Raw genomic sequence first — 23,413 nt, 5'->3', positions numbered from 1 at the left:
AATTAAAGATGGTGTGAATTGCCGGGCGGTGGTGGCGCACGCCTTTAATCCCAGCACTCGGGAGGCAGAGCCAGGCGGATCTCTGTGAGTTCAAGGCCAGCCTGGGCTACCAAGTGAGTTCCAGGAAAGGCGCAAAGCTACACAGAGAAACCCTGTCTCGAAAATCAAAAAAAAAAAAAAAAAAAAAAAAAAAAAAAAAAGATGGTGTGAATCTATAATAACGAAAATAAGTGACACTGGGAAATATGAATACAATGTCAATACCACAGAGAGGAATCTGGAAATGAGTCACCCAGATAACAACTGGTGTTTCGAATAGCACACATGGTTTTGCAAAAACTGGACACTCTTATCAAAATATAAAGAGAACTTCCAGATAGACCTCACTCCGGTAGGAAAACTCACTCAGGGTGGATCACAGGCTTCAGGGCAAACCTGTCACTCTCAAGCTTCTAGGAAAGACTGCTGTGTCATTGGACTAGGTGATAACATGCAGCAATGGTGCCCCCAGGTCTTCTGTGAGATGAGTTAGAACTGAAGCCCACACAGGCTGTGTGCAGCGCATGGCAGCTTTAGTCTCCTCCAACCCCAAGTGCCCTGGTGGATGGGGGGGCAAATGGTGCTGCACCCCTGGGGTGACAGTTACCACGCGGACAGGATCTACCATGACCCGGGAAAGGTGCCTCTGGGCCTGTCTGTGAGAGAGTTTCTAGCCGGTGTTAACTGCTGTGGGAGGAGCTAACTCCTATGTGGGCAGTGCAGTCCCAGGGGTCCTGGACTGGATAAACAAAGAAAAGCTGGCTGAGCACCAGCATTCACCTCTCTGCTTCCTGACTGTGAATGCAGTATGACCAGCTGCCTCACACTCCTGTCGCCATGCCTCTCCCACAGGGATGGAGGGTGGGTACCCTCAAACTGTGAGCCAAAGTCAACCCTTTCTTAAGCTGCTTTTCTCAGAGTATTTATATCACAAAAACAGGAAGAACAATACACATGGGGTAAATGCCTACCCAGCAACAAATGGAAGCATCTGTTTTCACACATGAACACATGGGACCCCCGAATACATTGTACTGGAATCCCGGTACTTGGGATGGGTGAGGTAGGAGAATCAAGAGTTCAAGGCAAGCCTCAGCTACACAGTAAGGCTACATGGAACCCTGTGCCCAAACAAACAACAAATCACATGCATCGCACTGCTGGAAAGGAGCCAGCTCAAAAGACTCCACATTGAATTCCTTCTTCTACTTGGTAGCCCATCCAAACTCCTAGGAGAGAAGACAAGCGGTGGCTGAGGATGGGTCTGAATGCAAAGGGGCTGGACTAGGAAGCTGAGATCATGTGAGACCCCGTATCAACCACTGTAGTGACTGCGGATTGAAAATGCATGTCTAAAATGGGACACTGTATACCACTGAAGGGAAATTATAGCACTAGATATCTCAAACATATCAATAAGTCTGCAATAAAAACATTGAGAAAAGAGACTCTGTGTGTGAGTGAGTGAGTGAGTGTGTGTGTGTGTGTGTGTGTGTGTGTGTGTGTGTGTGTGTGTGTGTGTGTAGGAAAGATGTGGTTGTTTCTCAGGTGCTGGGCACTCTGTTTTTTGAGACAGGGTCTCTCATTGGCCTGGAGTAGCAGGGAGGCTAAGTTGGCTGATCCCTGAGGCACCGGAGAGAGCTTGGATTACAAGTGCGAGCCATCAAGCCTGGTTGGGTGTTTTGGTCAGCGTGGGTTCTGGGGTACTGAACTCAGGTCCTCAGGCTTGCACAGCAACTGAGTCATCTCCCCTGTCCCCAGAGAAGAGATTCATGTTCACAATGGTGGTGGGATGGTTGGCCATCCTTTCTGGAAGTCTGCGTGGGCAGGGGATGTGTGAAGTCCACAGACTCTGTGCTGGAGAAGCCACGCGTGTGCTGTTGTGGGCATTCCTCAGGGAGCTTTCCTTGCCACTGCCAGCACAGCACAGAAGCCACCTCTAGCTGCCACTTAACTGAATGAGTGACACTTCTAATACCAGGATCCACCTGTCCAAAGCGCTGCTGATTCCTGACCCAGAAAATCCAGGCATACGATAGAGTGGTTAGTGCCTCAGCCCTCTGTGTTTGGTGCTGCTCTGCACGCAGCCACAGAAACAAGGTCAATGCGGGGCTGGGGAGGCGTTCGGTGGTTGCAGTGTCTGCTGTGCAAGCCTGAGGACTGCTCTGGATTCCAAGTATTCACATAAGTGGAGGGTGGGCTTGGCAGCTTGCCGAGACACGGGATCCCCAGAGCAAGCAGGCTAGCCCGATTGGTGAGTTCTGGGTTTGATTGAGAGCCCTGCCTCAGTGAATAAGGTGGAAGAGTGGTGGGGGACAATTGCCAGCATCAACCTTGAACCTCCATGTGCATGTAAAAAATATGCACACCATACACACACACACACACACACACACACACACACACACACACACGGAAAAATGAAAATAAAAATGAAACAAGGTCAGTATGTGTTGAAAGAAAAAATAAGAGGGGGAAGGAGGAAGTAAAAAGGGTGAGGAAAGAAGAGTTGGGGACTCGGGTCCCCCTAAAGCTCATGCGCTAAAGGGTCCCTTTAGAATATACTCATTTCTGCCAGGCTGGTAACACTAGAAGGGAAGGATCCCCGAGGCTGTTCTTAAACCTTCACTTCCTCTTCCCTTTCTTATCTGCCCCCTCTTCTCCCCTGGCTGCCATAAGGAGGTGACCAGTTCTGCTCCACCACACACTCCACACCGATGTGATCTGTCTCACCATGACCCAGGAACACTACAGTCAAGCTACCATGGGTTGAAAGCAGGAGCCAATGTAACCCCTCCCCCTCTTGGCCAACTTTCTCCACGTTTCTGTCCCTGCGATGGAAATGGGACTCTCTCAGCTCCATTTCCCACGGCAGTCTGGGTGACTCGGCTCCAGCATTCCATCAGCCCCAGTTACTGCCTGCACAATTCCGGCATGCTTTCCTGCCACATGTTCCCCTCTCTAAAATAAGCCAAGGAGCAGATGTTCCATAAACGTGTTTGGCATCGTTTAAGTAAGAGTCATTTCCTGAAGTTTCAAGATGGTGTTTGCACCTTCACTTTGAATCCCTGCAGGTGGGGAAGTCCTGTCCAACATCCCACAGTCAGGACCTCTCCAAGCCTCAGGGAGGACTCAGAGCATCAAGCACTAGGGAGGACTTCCCTTGGCTGAGCCAACAAGGAAACTGCTTCCAGTCTGTGAAGGTTAATTTTGGTTGTCAAATGTATCTGGGATGAACTAAGAAACACACCTCTAGGTAAGTCTGTGAGGACATGTCCTTGAAGAATTAATAAGATGAGGGAAGATCCCGGGTGGACAGCTTCTGGAGGCCACCCAGACCTAAAGACATGTGAGGGAAAGGTTGCTGCTTTTGCCTGCCTGCCTTCACTTCTTGCTGATGAGTGCATCTACTCTGCAGCCGCCTCCACCAATGCTATAGCCCACCCTTGCTAACATCAGAACCCAGTTATTTGTCCTTCCAACAGGACTAGAGACCAGATGTTCTCCAGGAATCCTTCAGGCCTTCAGTGACAGGTGAGGACCGCTGAGTCCTCCATCTTCATGGGCTAGGTGGCTAGTGGTTGTGAGCCTCTTCAGTATGCAGAAATGCCTTTTGTCATATACATTTCTTCTGTTGCTTCTGTTCCTCTAGAGAGCCCTCACATGTACACCTTTTCTCCTCATTACACAAAATCTTGAGTCATAGTAAAATAAGGAACCAAATAAAACAATCCTTTTACCCGAGCTACATGCCTCCGGAGCCACAGCATTCCACACGCTGGCTCTGCCTCTCTATCTGCAGTCCTGGATGGACGCCTGTGTCACCCTGGGCTGTATTAAAACATCACCCATTCTTCTGGGTTTTTTTGTGTTCCCAGATCCTTGGCTTCTTTCTCTCTTAATCATTGTCATTAGAAATGACTCATATATTTGAGGACAATGGAACTAAAAATTCCCTCAAGAAGGACAAGAAAAGAGCTGTAGCCAGTAAGTCCTTCCAGGCAGTGTTTTCAAAGGAGAGAATGGCTGTGGCAGAAGAGGTCTTCATCAATGAGATGACTTCATCCTGGCCCATCTGGAGAACAGACAGGCTTTGGTCCGTAGCTCTGGAGGAGTGAGGGCTGCACCCTGTGTTTTGCAGAGCTGGCTGCCTTCCAGCCTAGCACTCCTCTCAGACTTCCTGATGGAAGCTGCCACCTCCTGCTGCTCAAAGTAAGACCAGAGAGGACATTTCCTCAAGATCTGTATTCCAAAGGGCAGTCCTTGACACGAACTCAGCCTGCTGAAGTGACAGGAGTTAGGCTCTTTTCTGGTTTATGCTGAAGAAACAGAGGGGGCGGGTGGGGCATGGTGGGGCACGCCTTTAATCCAGCACTTGGGAGAGAGGTGGATCTCCGTGAGTTCGAGGCTAGCCTGGTCTATGTGAGGGCAGCATTTCACTCTGCCCAGACCGGGGTCTGTTCTCAGTGTTAAACTACACATGACCCACCCCCCTGTGTAGCCATCCCTGTTCACTGACCCAAACACAAGAAGCTGTGCCATGTCGGGGCACTTGGCTAAGGTAGCTAATGGGGGAAAGGCAGAGCCAGAGGAGCAGCTTTAGATGCGAGTGAAGCGTGGGAAGGGGGCATGAAAATGTCTGAGGGGATAAAGACAGTGGTTGTGACTGCCACCAGAGGCAGAGTTTCTCCAGGTGAAGGAAGAAGAGGCTGGGCAGGGCTGAGTGGTCCTCCATGGTGCCTTGGGTGGGTCATGTGGGCCATGGGACACCAGTGCCATATAGCATGCGGCATACCTTGCTTCCAGCTACTCTGTACTTTGAAGCTGAAGAAGTCGCATTTGCGAGCTCTATGCAGGCATTGCAGGCAAATAAATGAAAAAAGCCAGTGTGAGGACTGCAGCTCTGACATTCTAAGACCTAACCCTGGACACGTTGAGCAGCTGTACACTAAGCATTCATAGAGAAAAAAAAGAGGTGATGAGGGGTGCACACTCTATCAGTGTCCTGTGGCAAGCAGTACTGCAACAAACTGGCCTTCCTCCCCCAAACCAATGATGTGAGATTACAAACTGATTTCCATAGGAAAATACATTGGGTCAATTGCTAAGTTAGAATCTCCCAGAAAACTTATTTCAACTTCAGACTTTGATTTACATGTAATGATCAAATTTCATCTCTGGTAATGGCATGCTTGTGCACCATGTGCACATCTATGTACATATGCATCTGAACATGCATGTATGCATGCACACACACACCTGCATGTTCATAGCTATGTGTCTATACATGTCTCTGACCCATGTACGGTGGCCTCTTGCCACTCAGATAGGTCCTCTCTATATTAACGTAAAGATTCAAGGTTCTAGCCTTCATGGAGCTGAGAGTCCAGCCGGAGAAGCAAATGTTTAGGACTCTGAATGCTACATGCTGCCAAGAAGGGAAGCAGGGATTTCCTTAGGAATGATCCTAAGAAGGGGTCATTCCCGAGACAGATCATTAAGTAAAAACTGCTAAATTTAAAACAAAACTCCAATATGGACGCTCACTAAGCACCGTGGTGTTGGGCTGTCTCACAAAGTGACAATGACCAGACTCTGGCAAATAATGCCACTCCTGTGCATTCAGAGTCAGAGAAACAAGCCGCCTTGCTGAGGATGTCCAAACAGTTTTGTGGATTAGAGAAGGAGGCATTGTAGGGACTCCTACCCCAGCCCAAGTTCTCACTCAGGAGTCCACAGCAGCCCCACTCAGCACCCCCAGCCTAACTCCTTAGACACAGCTTCCTTAGCCCTGAGCCCCTTTGCTCTTCTGCAGTATATTGTAATATTTTTTGAGACAAGTCTTATGTAGCCCAGGCTGGCCTTGATCCTCCTGCCTCTACCTCCTGAGTGCTGGGATTACAGGTGAACATTGCCACACCCAGTTTATTCTCTGCTGTATATCTTAAAGGGTTTTTTCCCCAACTCTGTCTCCTGGGCACTCATTACTCACAGGTACACACAGCAAGGAGACTATTTCTGACTCTCAAACCTCTAGCCTGGGTCTGCCATGCCGGGCCTCGTCTCATGCTCACTTCTCACTCCAGCTCCCCTCTGAGGAACTGGGATTTTCCCCGTCATTCTTATGCCCCTAGGAGCTGACTTCCATACTCCATGAGGCATCACTGAGCCACCAGGGTGACACAGCATGGTGATCAGCTGATCAGCAAACTTGTCCTTTACCAAGGGAGGTTAGGATCAGGGTCAAAGGTACCCTTAGGTCTACAACTCCCAAGTCTTTTGATGGAGCTGTGGAACACTGTCCTCTGAGCACAACCATCACATCTGTATCAGAGCAGCTGTGACTCCCAAAAGATGCTCTAGATGGGGCCGGTTAGCATTCCCTTGGAGGGAATGGGGTGGGAAAGCTATTACCCCTCCTGTGAGATTCTGTCCACTCCCTGCTGCAGCCTCCTCCCAGCTCTGCCCCACCCAGCTTCACATGGTCCTGGGTCACAAGAGAGCTATATATAAAGTGTGGAAGGGTGATTGAAAGCGCCAGGTCACCCCACTTACACAGCTATAGGGAAGCCGTCACCTATAGGGGGTAGATTTTTGAGTGGTGTGGCTGCTCTGGGGCCCGCCATGATCCTGTAAGTGACCCCTCACCCACATTCTGTTAGTAAACCTAATCAATTCATCAATTCCCTAAGCTAGACTAGGGTGGGATCATCACTTTGGCCTGTTGCTGGCATGCTTGTGGGATAGGTAGATATTGGTTCCTGCCTTGTCAGGCAGAGTTGACACAATAGATAGTGACTGTGATCAAGGCAGGTCTCCCCATCCCCAGCGACACATCACATCTAACTGTGACATTTCAAGTTACTCTGCTACAGCACATTTCCCCGTTTCCACCATGAATCTAACAAAGTAATTCATTTTTGACTTCTGACTCTGGGGTGGGATTGAGGACAGACACTTCAGCTGTGACCCTCACAGTCCTCAGATTGTCTCCATTTCCTCTGAGTTGCTGGCCAAAAATGAACGTCGGATGTTGTCGCCCGAGTCATGTTCTAAGTGTTGATCTATCAAGCCAGTGGCTCTTAGGGCATCGTTCAACATGGGAATTCATCTAAATACTTGCCACCCAGTCTCTACTTCATCTTATCTGCAGGGTGCTTATGAATGAATTAATAAGTGAATGAATGAAATTAGGGTCCCAGAAGGAATGTTGATCTACCAGTGTAGTAACCTTGCCCATAAAGGAAGCAGGTCTGTAGGACATTGTCATGGTTTGAATGGGACGTCCCTTGTGAGTCTCTGCCATTTGAATACATGGTCCCCAGTTGGTGGCTATTTAGAGAGCATTAGGAGCTGTAGTCTTACTGAAGGAAGCATGTCACTGGGGGTGGGCTTAGGGGTTTCAGAAGACTCATGCTTCATTTCTAGTTAGCTCTCTCAGTTTCCTGTTTGTGGATGGAGATGTGAGCTCTCAACGGCTGCTCCAGCACCATGCCTACCTTGTCTGCTCTCACACTGCCCATTCTGATGGTGAAGGATCCTAACCCTCTGGGGCCACAAGCAAACCCTCCCTTCTCTACGTGGCCTTGCCCATCACAGCAATGGAAGAGTAACTAAGATGACAGGGTGACACTCTGAATGACACAGACAGGGTTCTGGATGCTGCTGCCTCCCGAGACTCCAGGCTGCTTTCTTTCTGGAGAAGCCCAAAGTCCACCCTCAACCACATGCCCAGAGCCTCACATTTCCTCACTGGCCCCTATGTTTCTGTTGAATGTGCTCTATGGAGCCTGTGTGTGTGTGTGTGTGTGTGTGTGTGTGTGTGTGTGGTGTGTTTATATATGTGTCTGTGTATGTACATGCTCATGTGAGTGCAGGTGCATGTGTTTATATGCCAGTGGATTTCTTAACTGCAGATGTCATTCCTCAGGCGTCTTCCATCTTGTCTTTTGAAGCGAGGTCTCTCACTGGGACCTGGAACTGGCCGAGTAGGCTGGCCGGCCAGTGAGCCCCAGGGACCCACCTGTCTCCACCTCCCCAGTGCTGCCGTTACAGGCATGTGGCACCACGGTGGCTTTTTTAAGATGTGTGTTCTGGGGATGGAACCCAGGTCCTCCTGCTTGCTCAGTGGGCACTTTACTGACTGAGCTGAGCCATCTCCCCAGGTCCCTTCTCTCAGCCTTTCCTCATTGTTCTCCATCCCCTGTCAGAAGTGATGGTTTTGATCTTCTCAACAGGGAGGCAGATCAAAGCCAGGGAACAAGGTTGACAGAAAGAGCTCCTTGCTTGACTTGAAAGGAGCCAGTCTGTCCTTGGTCACTTCTCCCGAAGTGCTAAAGACTAAAAGCAAGTTCAGCAACCATCCCAAATGGACATGCACACACCTTTGCTGGTTCACCTTGGTGCAAGCAGCTTAACCCACTTCTGCACCAAATTGATCCAAAGCTGTGAGCTGGATCTTGGGAAACTGGGGTTTTGGGAAACAGCGATGGCCCCTCCCGGCAGCAGCACTTTTCTGTAGTCACAGTCCAGGAGTAGTGTGTGTGGTGGGCTATGGCTTGGCCAGTCCTCTAGCGGTAGAGGTTCTCCTTAGAGCTGTCAGTCAGGGCTGAGGTACTAGTCCCGTGGAATGACATTCCTCAAGTCTGGGCCTTTGAGGGGGGTCCTCCAAGTGAAAGCATGTACCGGAGTCAACCGGAGGTGGAATGAAACACAACTGGCTAGGCCCTGCCTCAGAGGTGCAGATTCTGCTAGCTCTGGCCAGAAAATGAGGATCTAAGAAGCACCTAGGGCAGTGTATCTCAACCTATGGGTGGCGACCCTTTTTTTTTTTTGGGTGGGGGGAATGGTCGAATGATCTTTTCACAGGGTTCGAATGTCAGATATTTACATTACGATGCATAACAATAGCAAAATTACAGTTATGAAGTAGCAACAAAATAACTTTATGGGTGGGGGTCACCACATGAGGAACTGTATCAAAGCGTTGCAGCCTTAGAAAGGTTGAGAACCACTGCTCTAGGGAGTCACTGGTCTGGGGACCGTCTTTGAGGATACTGTCTGAGGCCCTTGTCCCAATTATATTCTGCCACCCCCTCCCTCTTTTCTGCCTTCCTCTCTTGCTGTTTCCTTCTCCCCCTCCCTCTTTCTTTCCACCCTTATTTCAACCTTCTTTCCCTTCCTCTCCCCGTTTTTGTCCCTCCCTCCCTCCCTCCCTCCCTCCCTCCCTCCCTCCCTCCCTCTCTCCTTCCCTCCCTCGGTTCTTCCTTATATCCTGTCTCTAGATACAGCCGAACTACGTAACAGAGAAAACCCACATGCTCCCTCGTTCCTGAGCAGGCAAGCCAACCGCTCCCTGCAGGACCTTCGATGACAACACCGGGTCGGACGCTCCCTGCAGGTCATGTGAGCTGTGTTGTTTTCACCCTTGATCTAGCCTGTAAGTCAGGTGACATCAAGTGAAGATAATCCAAAGCTCGTCTGAGACACCCTCCAGTCAGTGCTGGCGGTCACTAAGAGTCCCTTCCTTTTCATCTGTGCCAGTCTCCACCAGTGGCGGATGTAGTTTAAAAACAATGGTCAAATCCACTTGTCCAGCATGCACGAGGCCCTGGGTTCAATCCCCAGGTTTGTGGTTTGGATGAAAAATGTCTTTGATGCTCTTGAGTTTGAACACATGGTCCCCAGCTGCTGGTTCTGTTTTGGGAAGTTGTGCAAGCATTATGGGATGGAGCCTCCATGGAAGAAATGGCCACTAGGGGTGGGCTGGAGGTTTGTAGGCCAGGCCCACTTCCTATTCCTTTGGTTTCCTGCTCTGCCAAGATGTGAACCAGGAGACTCTGTTCCTTTCTCCACAACTGAGAGCCAGTCCGCTGCCATGATGGACTGTATCTCCTCAAACCACGGACCTGACAGAAACTTCCTTTAAGTCACTTGTCGGTCACAGTTGTGACACAGCATGTGAGGAGGAAGGAAAAAAGGAAGAAAGGCAGGGACAAAAGGCTAATAAAAGAAACCTCGGGCTGGAGAGACGCCTCAGTTGGGTAACAGTGCTTGAGGCTCTTGCAAGAAAACCCGGTTCAGTTCCCAGCATTCCTATCAGGTGGATCACAGCGGTCTGGAACTCCAGCTCGGGGCTTCCAGTGCCCTCTTCTGGCCTCCATGGGCATTGCATGCACGCACGCACGCACGCACGCACGCACGCACGCACGCACGCACAGACTCACCCACCCACACATATATTCACATGAATCTCCATGACTGGGGCACAAGATGAGTGACATAAAGTTCTAGTCACACCATGGAGGAGAAAGTTAGGAGGTTTTGTGGACAGGAGGACAGGCCTCAGGCCTCCGTAATAAGAAGGCAGACCTCTGCATCCTGCTCACCTTCTCCTATGAGACCTGCCACTCAGCTCAGCAATACAGAAGAGCCCTCGGAGATGCAGCAGCACTGGATGAATTCAGCACAGGGTGAAATTATGGCTCACTGTCCAACGTGATTTTTATATTCTAACACGCCCAGTGTATTATTAAGATAACACTACCTCATCTGTTACAGATAAACCATGAAATTGTAGGTATTAACAGGATAAAATGTCCTCATTTCTTCTGTCATTACCCTCAAGAGCAAGGTCAGTTCTCCTGGTGGGGACTGTGGTACATATAATTCTTATTGTTGGTGTTTGCTTAGTTGTTTGCTTGTTTGTCCCTGAGACAGAACCTCATGTAGCCTAGGCTAGCCTTGAACTTACTATGTATCTAAGGATGACTTTGGATTTCTGATCCTCCTGCCTCTGTAGGCTTGCACCACTATGCCTGTCCTACACCATGCTGGGGATGGAACTCAGAGCTCTTTGCATGCTAGGCAAGCACTCTACTGAGTCACAGCCTCAGCCCATGCCACATTATTCTTTAGGGAGCAGCAGACCACATAGTCAGCATTTTGGGGGATGAACGTCTCTGAGCTCAGGCTCCTGCATGGGGCTGTTTCTATGAGGATCCCTTCTGGAAGGCAGGATGTCGTCTCCTCTGTCTGGCTCAGGGACCACTCTGCCCAGGGATGACTCTCCTCATTCTGATTATGTTCAAGGTAAGAGCTCATTCCAGCTCCACTGCAGAAAGGGGCTGGCCAGGAGCTGCTTCTGGCAGTTTTGCAATCCCATGCAAGGCAGTGTGGGCATCTGCCACAATGGCATGCCCTTTTTTCCCTGCCCTAAAAGGATCCAATTTATAACACCAGGGACAGAGGTATCCATCTGACCTTAATGTGGATTCGAGTGCATCTGTTTCTCCTAGTACCCTGGCTGAATGAAATGCATATGCCTTTCAGACAGGAGACGGGAGCTCATTAAATGCAAGAATTACTGGCTGCCCGCTAGCAGGTGGATGTACATATTACAATCTATATGCTGGCTGTTATCGTTAATTCCAGGTCATTCCGGGCTACAGCTGAGCTCCTGCCTTGTTTGTTTCTCGCAGTTTCCGATACACCCGAATGTTCACACTTCATTAAACATCTCAAGCACATCACAAGGGCAACAAATCTCTCACAAATACTCTTGAGCATTTTTGTTTTTACAGGCTTTATAAGGAAATAACACTTTACAAGTTCCGTGTGTCTCTTTCTAAACTTATTTTTCCTCAATTCTTAATGAAGCTCCCCTCTTCCCTCGGGTTAGCTTTCTTAGTGCCAAAAGGTGTTGCCTAGGCCACTGGGGAGGAAACCCTGCCGGTGCATCCTGCATGTTACAATACCAACCTGCTAAACAAGATGCCCCCATTGGTACAACAGTGGCATGATTCTTCCTGGACTTGCGGTTCACTCTAAGGTAGGGAATCACACCTGGTATTGTGAGCCTGGTCCAAGTCCATAGCTAGGGAAATTAGAGGCCTAGGGAGGAACCTGATATGGTCACTGTGGCATACAGGGTGGCCTGTGTGTACACAAACAAAATAATAATTCCATGTAAAGTGAACAGTGACTACATGTAAGATTCACCCAGAGATGATGAGAAGATGGAACACCTGGTAGAAAAACGTGGCAAGTAGCAAACCTGCAATGGAGCAGGACAAGGAACTACTTCCCAGACACAACCTTGAAAATGAGAAACAGGAGAAGAGCATCCTAATTATTCCGGGTGTGCCCTGTTTGACTCTATATTGTGAGGATGACAAGTTCAGGTAAGAGAGGCAGTGATAGAGTCGTGGTGTGTGTGTGTGTGTGTGTGTGTGTGTGTGTGTGTGTGTGTGTACAACTTTCCTACTGCTGACTTGATGAATGAGCTTCGTTCTTTAGTGGTGCAGCTACTGTTAAGTTACCATACTCCAGTACATAACCCCCTGCCTATGTTCATACAAGTGACCCTACATAAACTCAGGGGATCACAAAACAAGTCATGACAGTAGTAGTGGGATGAGGGTGTATCAGGAAGAAGTGATCTGGAAGGAGCGGGAGTGGGTAAGAGAGGGCAAAGGGGTGAATATGGTCAGTATATGAAATTGTCAAAGAACATGTTATAAAATATGAAGGAAGTGGCATGCTTCAAGCTTCCCATCTTGGTTAGGGTTTCTGTTTCTGTGATAAAACACCATGACCACAGTCACTCAAGGTTTGTTTCATTCACACTGTAGTCCGTCATCAAAGGAAGTTTGGAGAGGAACTCAAGGAAGGCAGGAACCCTGAACCAGGAACTGAAGCAGAGGCTATGGAGGAGTGCTGCTTACTGGCTTGCTCCCCTGACTTGCACAGTTTGATTTCTTACGTACCTCAGGTCCACCTGCCCAGGAGTAGACCTGCAATGGGTCAGCCCCTCACACACCAATCATCAGTCAAGAAAACGTCATCTACAGACTTGTCTTGAGGCAAACCCTACGGAAGTGTTTTCTTAAGATTCCCTCTTCCCAGATGACCCCGCTTTGTGTCAAGTTGACATACAAGCTTCCTTATGGTTCTCTGTGTGACCCACTCTCCATGCCAGCCTTGGGCTGAGCTGCGTTTCCACACACACTTGCTTACTGGTACATTTGGGACCAGGCCGCCGCCTTAAGCTCTCTGCAACACTGAGCAGTGCATCTCCTGGTCACACAGGATAAAGCCTCCAGGGAGACAGCAGGCTTCTGCCCTGCAGGGGCATTTCCAGCTGAGCATGGGAAGAAAGGCTCTGAGCTCTGCCTCCTGTGTGGGGTGGAAGCTCTGGGAGGCTGTGCTTTGGGAAGACAGGATGTAGAGCATACCCACTCTTGGTACCAATTTCTATTCTAGTTTGCTTTCTGCTGCTGCGATGAAATACTCCGAACAGAAACAACTTAGGGGAAGGAAGGTTTTACTTCATCTTATACCTTCAGGTCTCACAGTCTACCAGGGGAGAATCTTGAGGCAGGAATTTGAAACAGAAGTCACAGAGGAACACTGCTTACTAGCTAGCTTACAGGCTTGTGCTCAGCTAGCTACATATTAACTTTTTCATGTCCTTGGGTGTTTTTGTTTGCATGTACAACTCTGCAGTACACATGTGCATTGCCCTCAAAGGCCAGACAGGGCATTGGAACCACTAGCACTGGAGTTACAGACGGTTATGAACCACCACGTGGATGCTGGGAATTGAACCGAGTGCCTCTTGAAGAGCATCCAATGCTCTTAAGCACTGAGTCATCTCTCCAGCCCTCAGGCAGCTTTCTTTATACAGCTCAGATGACCCACCTTGCTAAGAATGGTGCTACCCACAGTGGGCTGTGTGCTCCCACATCAATCACCAATGAAAAGCAATCTCTCACAGACATGATCACAGGTCAAGCTGATCCAGGAAATTCTTCAACTGACAATTCTTCAATTGAGAACCTCTTCCTAGGTGACTCTAAATTGTATCAAACCGACCACAAAACATAACCAGGACATTCTTAGAACTCCTGTGGGTTTGAAACACAGACATATTCACTGCTAAACTGTGACCTTGCCTTCCACTTTTGTCCCCAAGATCTCATGTTAATATGACAACATAGAACGCAACTTTTAAAGTCCCATTCTCTAAAAATTCCAATGCTTTAAAAGCTCCGGGTCTCTCTAGAAACTCAAAATCTCTTAGCTTTGGGCTCTTATAAAATCAAACAGAAGTCACACTTGTGGCAGCACTCAAACGTCCCTGCCCTTAAATTCTCGAGACAGCAAGAAGAGCCAGGTTGGAAGGCAGGCGTGGGGTTGAACACGGAGGCTGCCTTGGCACAGTGGAGCAGAGTAACATAAACCAACAGTGTCTAGTCTCAATCAGCCATCCCTTTATGCTTTGCTTGTTGATGTGTCGGGAGCTGCACTTGGACTTGAGGACAGAGATACAAAAGAGACCACTCAGACACAGTCCTTCACAGAGTTCCTAGGCTGGAAGGAAACACATCTATAAATCATAAAATGAAGTGACAGCCACAGATAAGTGGAGTTCACCATTCCTGTGGGTTTCGTACCCGAAGCTGAAGGACAAGCTGAAGACTAGCTACTCTCCTACAAGGTCAGCTGCAGGATACGGATGCTGGAACCCACGCTCCAAACCCCCTCCATACTCTGTGCCTAAGCTCAGGGGCTCTGCCTACACCTGTGTTTGACTTACAGCTGGGTATAGTTACCACCCAAATCCTGATGAATCCTAACTCCAGTGGGAGCATTTTTCAAAAGAGTTGGCAGTCAAATCAGATGGACACCAACACTGCTCAAAATCGTCATTCTTTAAACTGTAGGATACAAATGATTGGTGGATCAGGAAATCAATTCAGTGGCCTCATTACTTGTGCGTGTGTTTGTGTATTTATATATGATGAATCTGAAGTCCACGTTGGGTGTATTCCTCAGTCGTTCTCATCTTATTTATTTATTTAGGTGGGACCTCACTGTGTATTGCTGGCTGGCCTCGACTCTCTGTACAGACCAGGGTGGCTTTGAACTCACAGAGATCTGCCTGCCTTTGCCTCTGCTTCTTGAGTGCTGGGGTTTAAGGTTTGTGCCACTACCACACCTGACTTTCCATCTTATTTTTGAGCCAGGATGCCCCCGCCCTCCCAGAACCTGGAGCTCCTGATTCAGGTAGAATGGCTGTCCAGCAAGCCCCAGGGATCCTCCCATCTCTGCCTCTCCAGTGCTGGGATTCTAGGTGTATACCAACATGCCTGGCTTTTTTGTGTGTAGGTGCAGGGGGTTTGAACTCTGGTCCTTTACCCATGGAGTCATTTCTGTAGCATAGCAGCATTTCTAAAGAGACTGAGCAGAACAAAATAGGACAGAAACTATCAAAGAGCCTGGTGAAGTAACTGTTTTTGTTTCATGCATGTACATGTGTGTCTGAATGTGTATGTGAGAGTGTATGTATATGGGCTTGTGTGTGTATAAAACAGATTTCTTATTGTACATTTCAGTGAAAAATTTCCAGTGGCCACTCACTGCACAGCCACCTATCATGTGAATGTGAGGGAGAAGACATCTGTTTTCTTTTTATTTCATATACAAGCTACAGAGAAAACCTGAGAGCCATTTCCACCAGGCTTGATATATGCAGAATGTGAAAAAATGAACAGCAAATTCTAGCAATAGCAGAGTATTCCAGTAAAAACCTAGTCTGGGAGGTGAGCTGAGCGACTTTTATGTTCTAGTCTTTTCCAGCATTTTGTAGCTACAAGATCTGGGGGAATGACAGTCATCTCTCTGAGCTTCCGTTTATTTTCCTCTGTAAAACAGGGAGGCACATGGTCTCAGGATCTATTAATAGATGGTAAATGAAATCAGGTAATGAGCAGAAAAGCACAGCCAAGATAAGGGATGCCGGTAGAGTGTCTTCCCTGAAAACACCACTGAGCGAGCCTCTCCGTCCCTGCAAACTCCAGGAGACCACATGAAGCCCTCACCCAGGAGATTAGCCTGCTTCTACCCTGCTTGGATTTTAGTGTTTCGGGTAAAGCTGGAAGAATTGGGAACGTTGGGCTGTTGAGAAGGGAGAGCCTGAGGTTAGAGCATCTCCGGGATTGGGAAACAAATCTTTTGTGCAATGTCATTTAATGCCACCGTGAGAATTTCCCAAGAGAGGATCAGAATGGGGCTTTGCAAACGAGTGTTCATTTATAATCCTTACTTTAGAAAACCTTTCAAAGCCCAAGCGAGCACTTAGGAGCTTTGCTAATGTTCTCAAAATATGGATAACCAAATGTTTTTTTCTCCATTTCTTTTAAAATATAAAATATTTCTCCTTCATTACGAGGTAATGTTCTGAGACTAGAATGAATCATGATAGCACAAACATACCTGTTATGAAAAGAAAAATGATAAAAGAAATAAAAGCAGGGGAAACATTGGTACACTCCAAGTGGTGATTTATTGTATAATTCGTCTTTGGACCCTTGATAGAAAAATCAACATCTGCGTCTTAATGGATGTGTTTTTAAAAATGGATAGAAGGAGTCTGGTAATCTACATGAGTTTGTCTGGGGATATAACTGTAATCTATTACATTTGTATATATATATATATATATATATATATATATATATTATCATGTATAATGTATGTGCATATATGAGTATATGTTTTTGAGTATGAGTGTGTGTATGCCATGGCACATGTGTGGAACATACACACACATATAATGTATAATGAATGTGCATGTATGAGTGTGTGTGTGTGTGTGTGTGTGTGTGTGTGTGTGTATGAGGGTATGCACGCCATGGCATATGTGATATGTGTAGAATATATATGTATATATAGTATATGTATATATGTATATACATACATAGTGTGCATTTATTAATATGAGTGTGTGTGAGTACGGGTGTGTGCATGTCACAGCACATGTGTGGAAGTAAGAAGACAGCCTGGTGTCAGTCATCTCCTCCCACCTCTGTTGTGCATTGCTGCTTGAATGCCACCAGCCACTTCTTCTGCCTCTGCCTCTCACCTCCTGGCACAAGCGCACTGAGATTAGAGATGCTTGTGCTACTGTGTCTGGCTTTTCTGGGGGCCCTGGGGGTCTGAATTCAGGATGTCAGGATTATGCAACAAACACTTCACCTACTTCATCATCTTCCTAGACCCCCACCTTATTTTTTGAGGCAGGGTCTCTCACTAAACCTGGAACTCACTGATTTCGCTGCACTGGCTGGCCAGCAAGCTCCTTGGGTCTTCCTGTACCCAACTCCCTAGTGCTGGGACTTCAGGTGTGTGTCACCATGCCCGGCTTCTTATGTGGCTTCTAGGAATCCAAGCTCACTTGACCCACTGAACCATCTTCCCAGATGTTGGATTACATTCATGTGTGTGAATCCAAGTCACACACACACACACACACACACACACACACACACACACACACACTCTCTCTCACTCACTCACTGAGAACCTCATAGTCACATATCATCCCTTGCCCAGTCTTTCAAGGCTATTGAACCGTTCCAAACAATACCATGGTGGAAGCCAAACACCGAGTCAGCGTCACTCACACAGGACCCTCAGCTGGCTTTTGATGACTCGGTCCTTTACCTCTCCTTCTACACGATTAGAAAGTTGCTGAAGCAGACAGTGGCAGAAGAGAAATGCTTCTAATTACACAAGCATTTCGACCACAGAAGCAGCTACACACGGTGCTTTTTCCCCTCTCTGGAAACTGAAAGTGTTATTGATTTCTGGGAGCGCTCTGAAATGCGAGTTCCTTTCCACCATCTTTTGGGTCATCATGATGGAAATCTGACAGGCAGCTCCCAGTGAGCTGTGGTTCTGGGGCCCTACACTTCTACAGAGCAGCCAACCTTCCCTCTGACCCCTTGGAAAGTTCACTTGGCTCAAACCATATCAGATACGTCCTGTTTAAAATGCTTCCAGCAGAGAAGGTCAGGGAGGCACAGCTATGAAATCTATTAGATGAGATTGATGGAGAAGGTATCAGGGGTGGTGGATGGAAGCCGGACAGGGGGCGTTACGGAAGTTAGAAAGTTCTTCTCTGGCAATCCTGTGTGCTTAGGTCACCATTTCGGGTCTTGAACCTGCTAAGAAGGAGCCATAGAGATGGCTCAGTGAATAAAGTTTCTCCTGTGAGTGTGAGGATCAGAATTTGTTTCCCCAAGACCCACATAAAAAAATCCAGGCACGTGTGGTGACCTCCTGCAAACCCAGCACTCGGGAGGCCAAGACAGGTGGTCTCTAGGAGAAGCTGGCTAGCTAGACTAGGAGGACTTGGTGAGCTCCAGGTTCAGCCAGAGATCCTACTCAGTAAATAAGGTGGAGAGCAATTAGGGAAGACATCGAAAGTCAAACTCCAAACACAAACACAAGCGAACCCCCCATCCTGGACTCACACACATTCAAATATGCATGCACACACACATGCACACCACACACATATAGATATGCAAAGGGAAAAAAACCCACAATGAGCCAGATGGGCACAGCACACTGTGCACCATGCAACCCAACATAATTCAGTAACAGAAGAGCCTGGGGTATGTGGCAGGTGAGTGGTGGATTCAATTACTTCAGGGCTTGGCACCATACTGGGTTCCACCTGGGGTGGGAATAACTTGCTTACCTTCCCTAAGGGGCTTCATGGAAGGAAACACATGTTTGAGATTAAAAAAAAAAAATAATGCATGCCCAAGAAGGAGTTGGGGGGAGACAGTGTGTTGTTGTTGGACTTGGCTGCTGGTGCCAGCAGGCAGCTTGTGAGCACCCTGCCCCCTTTTTCTCCTTGAGATCTTACCAGAGTCCCCACATCCAGCAAATGGCCACATAAGCTACATGTACTTTCCCCAGTGACCCCTGTAGAGTGCAGGATGCTTTCCTGACCCTTTTTGAAGGGAGAGGGAGCCAGGCCCTGATTGGCTGAAATTCCACCCTCCCCAGCTAAGCATCCCTGGCCTCCTTCAGTGTCTCCAGATTGACTGCTGAATTATGTTTCCACACACGCCCATGATTTCCCAAATGAAGCTGACAATTAATTTTATGAGTTATTCTTTTCTCTTTTAATATGCAAGCGTTTTAATTTCCCCCAATTTCTGCCTGGAGGACCTACTCCAGGCCTTTTCAGCACACAGCGCCAGCAGCTGTAGGACACTCCAGGGACACTAAGTGACCTCCTAGCTGCAAAGGAAACATGCCTCAGCTATTGCCCACATAACCCTCCTGTGTCTAGGACTAAGCTCCAGGGTCTGCAGGGCAGGCTAAGTGGAAGTCATGACCAAGAGGGGCTGTGCACTTGAAGTCCCTGCTTATTCCAACACGGGTGACTAGGAAACAACCCAACCCCCTCCAGCCCCCCAACCCATGCCCCCGCCCCCTACCATACCAAGCCTTAGTCTTCTCTGCAGGCTCATATCTAGAGACCGTGTAGCCCACAGGGGTGACCCATCACTAGAAGTCACCTTGGAAAGGGAGCAGAAGCTGCTAGTGGCCCCTCTAACAGCCACACCCCTGCCTCCGTAAGTTACAGAATTGCACCCCTGCACCAGTGGAAAGACCACGCTTCCAGCTGCACCACACAGGGATGGCTCCCAGCTCCAAACAGGAGTTGGAATGACAAAGGAGTTTTCTTTGTTATAGTCTTTGTGCATATGTGTGTGAGAGATGTATGTATGTGTGTGTGTGATATGTGTGGCAGTGTACATGTGGGCTTGCATGAGAGTGCCGGCTTGCATGTGGAGGTCAGAGGACAACCTTAAGCACCTGTTTCCACCTTCCATCTCTGCCTCTCTGGGGCTAGAATTACAATCAGCTGCCAGCATAGCTGGCTTTTTTTTTTTTGTTTTTTTAACATAAGTTCTGGAAATCTAGTTTATATCTTTATCAATTGAACCGCCTCCCCGGCCCACATGTGATCTGATTTGAAAGAACAATGTACCTCCCAAATGCACACCCGAGTCCCTTCTCACTGCCCACCTCAGAGCAGGGAGAATCTGTAACTTTCCAGGCAGATTATTGTTCTTTGGGCTTTCCATGTAAAAGCTGCTTTCTTTAGGCCCCTTTCCTCTCGCCTGTACTCCACTGATGGATGTCTCTTCGGTGCTGGCTCTTTTTATGCCTACTTGATACACACACACTAGATCATTTGGGAAGAGGGACTCTCAACTGAGGGCATACCTCCCTAAGAGTTGCCTGTGATACATTTTCTTAATTAGTGATTTATGTGGGTGGTGCCATGTCTGGGCTGGTGGGTCCCAGATGCTATAAGAAAGAATGCTAAGCAAACCATGAGGAGCAAGTCAGTAAGCAGTATTCCTCCATGGCCTCTGCATCAGCTGCTGCCTCCAGGTTCCTGCCCTGAATTTAATAAAACCTGACTTCCTTCAGTGACAGAGTAGGACCTGAGAGTGGTAAGCAGGAGTCAACCCTTTCCTCCCCAAATTGCTTTTGGTCGTGGTGACTTTAATCACAACAGTAGAGACCCTAACTAAAACACCTTCCAACTCAGCATTTCCAACTTGTCACTCCCTCTTAAACCTATCATGGCTCTAAAGTGCCAAGTATATACCAGGCAAAGTCTCCAGCCTCAGCACCCTTTTTAATTAGGCCTTGATTTCTTTGGCTATACACGGAACTCAAGTGCTCTGGCAATAGAGTGAGGTAGCCAGCTAACAGTAATAGGGTATAACTCACAGCCATGTTCACAATTTTATAAAGATTTGCTTTATTTTTAATTATGTGCATGTGTATGCATGTATGTGCATTTGCATGTGAGTGAAGTGCCCACTGAGGCCAGAAGGAGGTGCCAGATCCCTGGAGCTGGAGTTACAGGCAGTTTTAAGTTGCCCAACATGGGTGCTGTAAGCACTCCTAACCACTGAGCCATCTCTCTAGCCGCCATGTCAGCCATTTTGAGTGTTTCCACGTTTACTGTTGATTTATTAAACAGAGTGATTAAAGTAAGCATTTATTGTCCAGGCTGTCCGCTGTTTGCCTCTTCAAATGGGTGGTCAGGAATCCCTTGCAGATGGACAAGCCCTGCCTGGCTGTCCAGCATTTTAATATTTCTGCTACTTGCTGGGCAAGCAGCGCTGACTGTTTTTAATTTATAAAGGAGGATTTATGGACTTTTGGATGACAACCGACAGCCAATCAATAAGGGCTGATAATAACAGCGTGTAATATCAAGGAACATTAGGTCTGAGGCAGGATTTGGGGAGAGAAGTGGGCAGTTAGAAACCTTATCATTTGAAAAAAGGTCACGGGCCCTGGTAGCAATAAAAATGCCTAAGCAAATAAAACCACACCTGTGAACTGAGAACCTCGTAAATTGCTGCAGGGGGAAGAAAGGCTTGGAGACTCCAGGAGGGAAATCATGTCCCCTGGCCAGGATATGGGTTGCTGTAGGACCAATGTGGCCATTAGGAAAGAGTCTATTTATTACTGTTTAGGACAACAATGACATGTGCACTTGGCGAATGTCACCCAGCTGCCTGGGATGCAACTAGAACCTTCCAGAAAGCAGAGGAGGAGTTACTCTCCCTAGAAAGGCTTAACTCTAAACCCCAGGGCTGAGTCTTAGCATGTATGTTGAGGACCTACTGGCTTTCTTTCTGACATTCTGCCTGATTATTTCTTGAAGGGGTGGGGTAGCTTTGATTGATCTTACATTGTTGGCTTGTATAATAAGAAAAAGAAAAGCACAAACCCATGAATTCCGTTCCTAATAACCATATTGCATAAACTAGAGCAGTATTGTGAATGGTTGCTTGCTTCACAAGGCAACCATTCTAGCACAGTGAACTGTACCAACCCATTGACCAAAAACCACAATTGTGATCCACTGAGGAAGGTGTGAATTCACAGACCTTCCTGAGACTCCATATATGATCAGATGTTAGACCCAAAGTTAACCTATAAGCCCCATCTGCCCCAGGACCAGGTAACTTCCTTGGATTCTGGGAGTTGGAGGTCTTGGAAACTAACAACAAAGCCTCATGGAGAAGCCTATGGGTTTTGCCCATATAAGCCCGACCAACACGTGTCTTGCACCACTTACCTGGAAAATTTCCAGGTGATGGTCCTGACCAAAGTTCCATCTTGATCGCTCTTTAATATTTATAATAAAAATCTTGCTTAAATTTAGCCGAAATGGTAGAACTGGTTTTTCTGGCAAATTTCAGGATTAACACAGGCCCTCCCAAGACTCCATATATGATGTGCATAGATCTTCTGTCCCCAGCTTCCAAAGGAACAAAAGCTGCTGGGACAGTATGCTTCTCCTTAGCAGTGATGCTGTGGTGAGGAGTAGGCAAGGAGAGGAAATCCCATTGACTTACTTATGGGTTAGACTTTCCCATAAGGCTCTTGGAGACTGAAGCTTCCAGAGAAATAATACACATGTCGAATTAAGCCTTCTACAAGGCTGGATGGCTGATTAGAATGTCCATGGTTTTGGAGAGTTGGAATGTTACAGGTCCAAAGTCAAATCATCTTGGGCTCTCTTTAGCCCTCAAAATCAGCATTCTGGCCCAGCTCCATGGGTGACTTAACATCCTTAAGATGGCTTTCGCTATCTACAAAAAAGTCCCTTAGCTTCCACCAACTCAGTCTGAGAATGTCATCAGACAGCATCTGAGGCCTATAACAGTGACGTTCCAGCTCTGCTCTGAGCTTTCCACCAAGGTATTTGAAAAGTGTCTTGATTTGTGACTTTCTCTGTTCTGTGACTAACACGATCTCATTTCTACAGTGGAGCATAGCTTTGGGGACAACCTGAGTCTGTGTTCTTTGTCTATGGTCAGTCCTGTTTGGTCCAGAATAAACAAACTCTTATCCATTCTGAGGTAAGACCTGTGTTTTTGTCGACACTTCCCTAGAGAGGTGCATATTCCAATCAGAGCTGGCTGACCCCCACCCCCAGTTTCCCATAGAGGTTCCCCCACCCACTTGTAGCTCACCTCCTTGTAAGGTGTACTCGGTCACCGCCCTGCTGAAGACACCCAGGCCTGCGCCATTGTAGGCAGCCACCTGGATCTCATACTGGGTCCAGATGATGAGGTCGGTGACCAGGCAGTAGTTCACCTCTGGGCTGCTGATGTTCCTCTGCTGGTATTCCCCGGGCAGGCCAGCCAGGCGGTACCTGTGGCAGAAAGGAAGAAGCATGAGGGCTGGGACACCACCCACGGTGGACTGTGATCACCTGGAGAGGATGACAGAGGTAATTGAGTATGAACTAGTCTTTGAGCTAGGCCTAACCACAGCTTGCCTTGGTCAGGGACTTTAAACATGCTATACTCTAATCTCACAGTGACTGTAAACTCCAGGTGAAGTGAAAGAGGCTTTCAACTCCGTATGGTCATGGGGAAGTTCTGTTGTTTTTGTTGCTGTTGCTTTGAGGTAGAGCCTTGACACTGTAGCCCAGCTGTCCTAGAACTTACCTTGTAGCCCAGGC

The 23,413-nt window shown here is 47.8% G+C and overlaps 1 protein-coding gene across 2 annotated transcripts in view; it reads right to left on the bottom strand.

Moving 5' to 3' along the window:
• Window positions 1-23,413, bottom strand: part of Sdk1 (sidekick cell adhesion molecule 1) — a 968,286-nt gene that overhangs the window by 191,553 nt on the left and 753,320 nt on the right. For both annotated transcript variants that reach the window (XM_006990740.4, XM_076560415.1), the window contains one exon: window positions 22,920-23,101. In XM_006990740.4, coding sequence (XP_006990802.2) covers window positions 22,920-23,101 — 182 coding nt within the window. The remainder of the gene's footprint in view (window positions 1-22,919; window positions 23,102-23,413) is intronic.

This window comes from Peromyscus maniculatus, chromosome 23, assembly GCF_049852395.1.
Source record: "Peromyscus maniculatus bairdii isolate BWxNUB_F1_BW_parent chromosome 23, HU_Pman_BW_mat_3.1, whole genome shotgun sequence".
NCBI lineage: Eukaryota > Metazoa > Chordata > Mammalia > Rodentia > Cricetidae > Peromyscus > Peromyscus maniculatus.
Note: the sequence above shows the minus strand (reverse complement) of the source record. Positions and strands in the feature narration are given on the sequence as shown.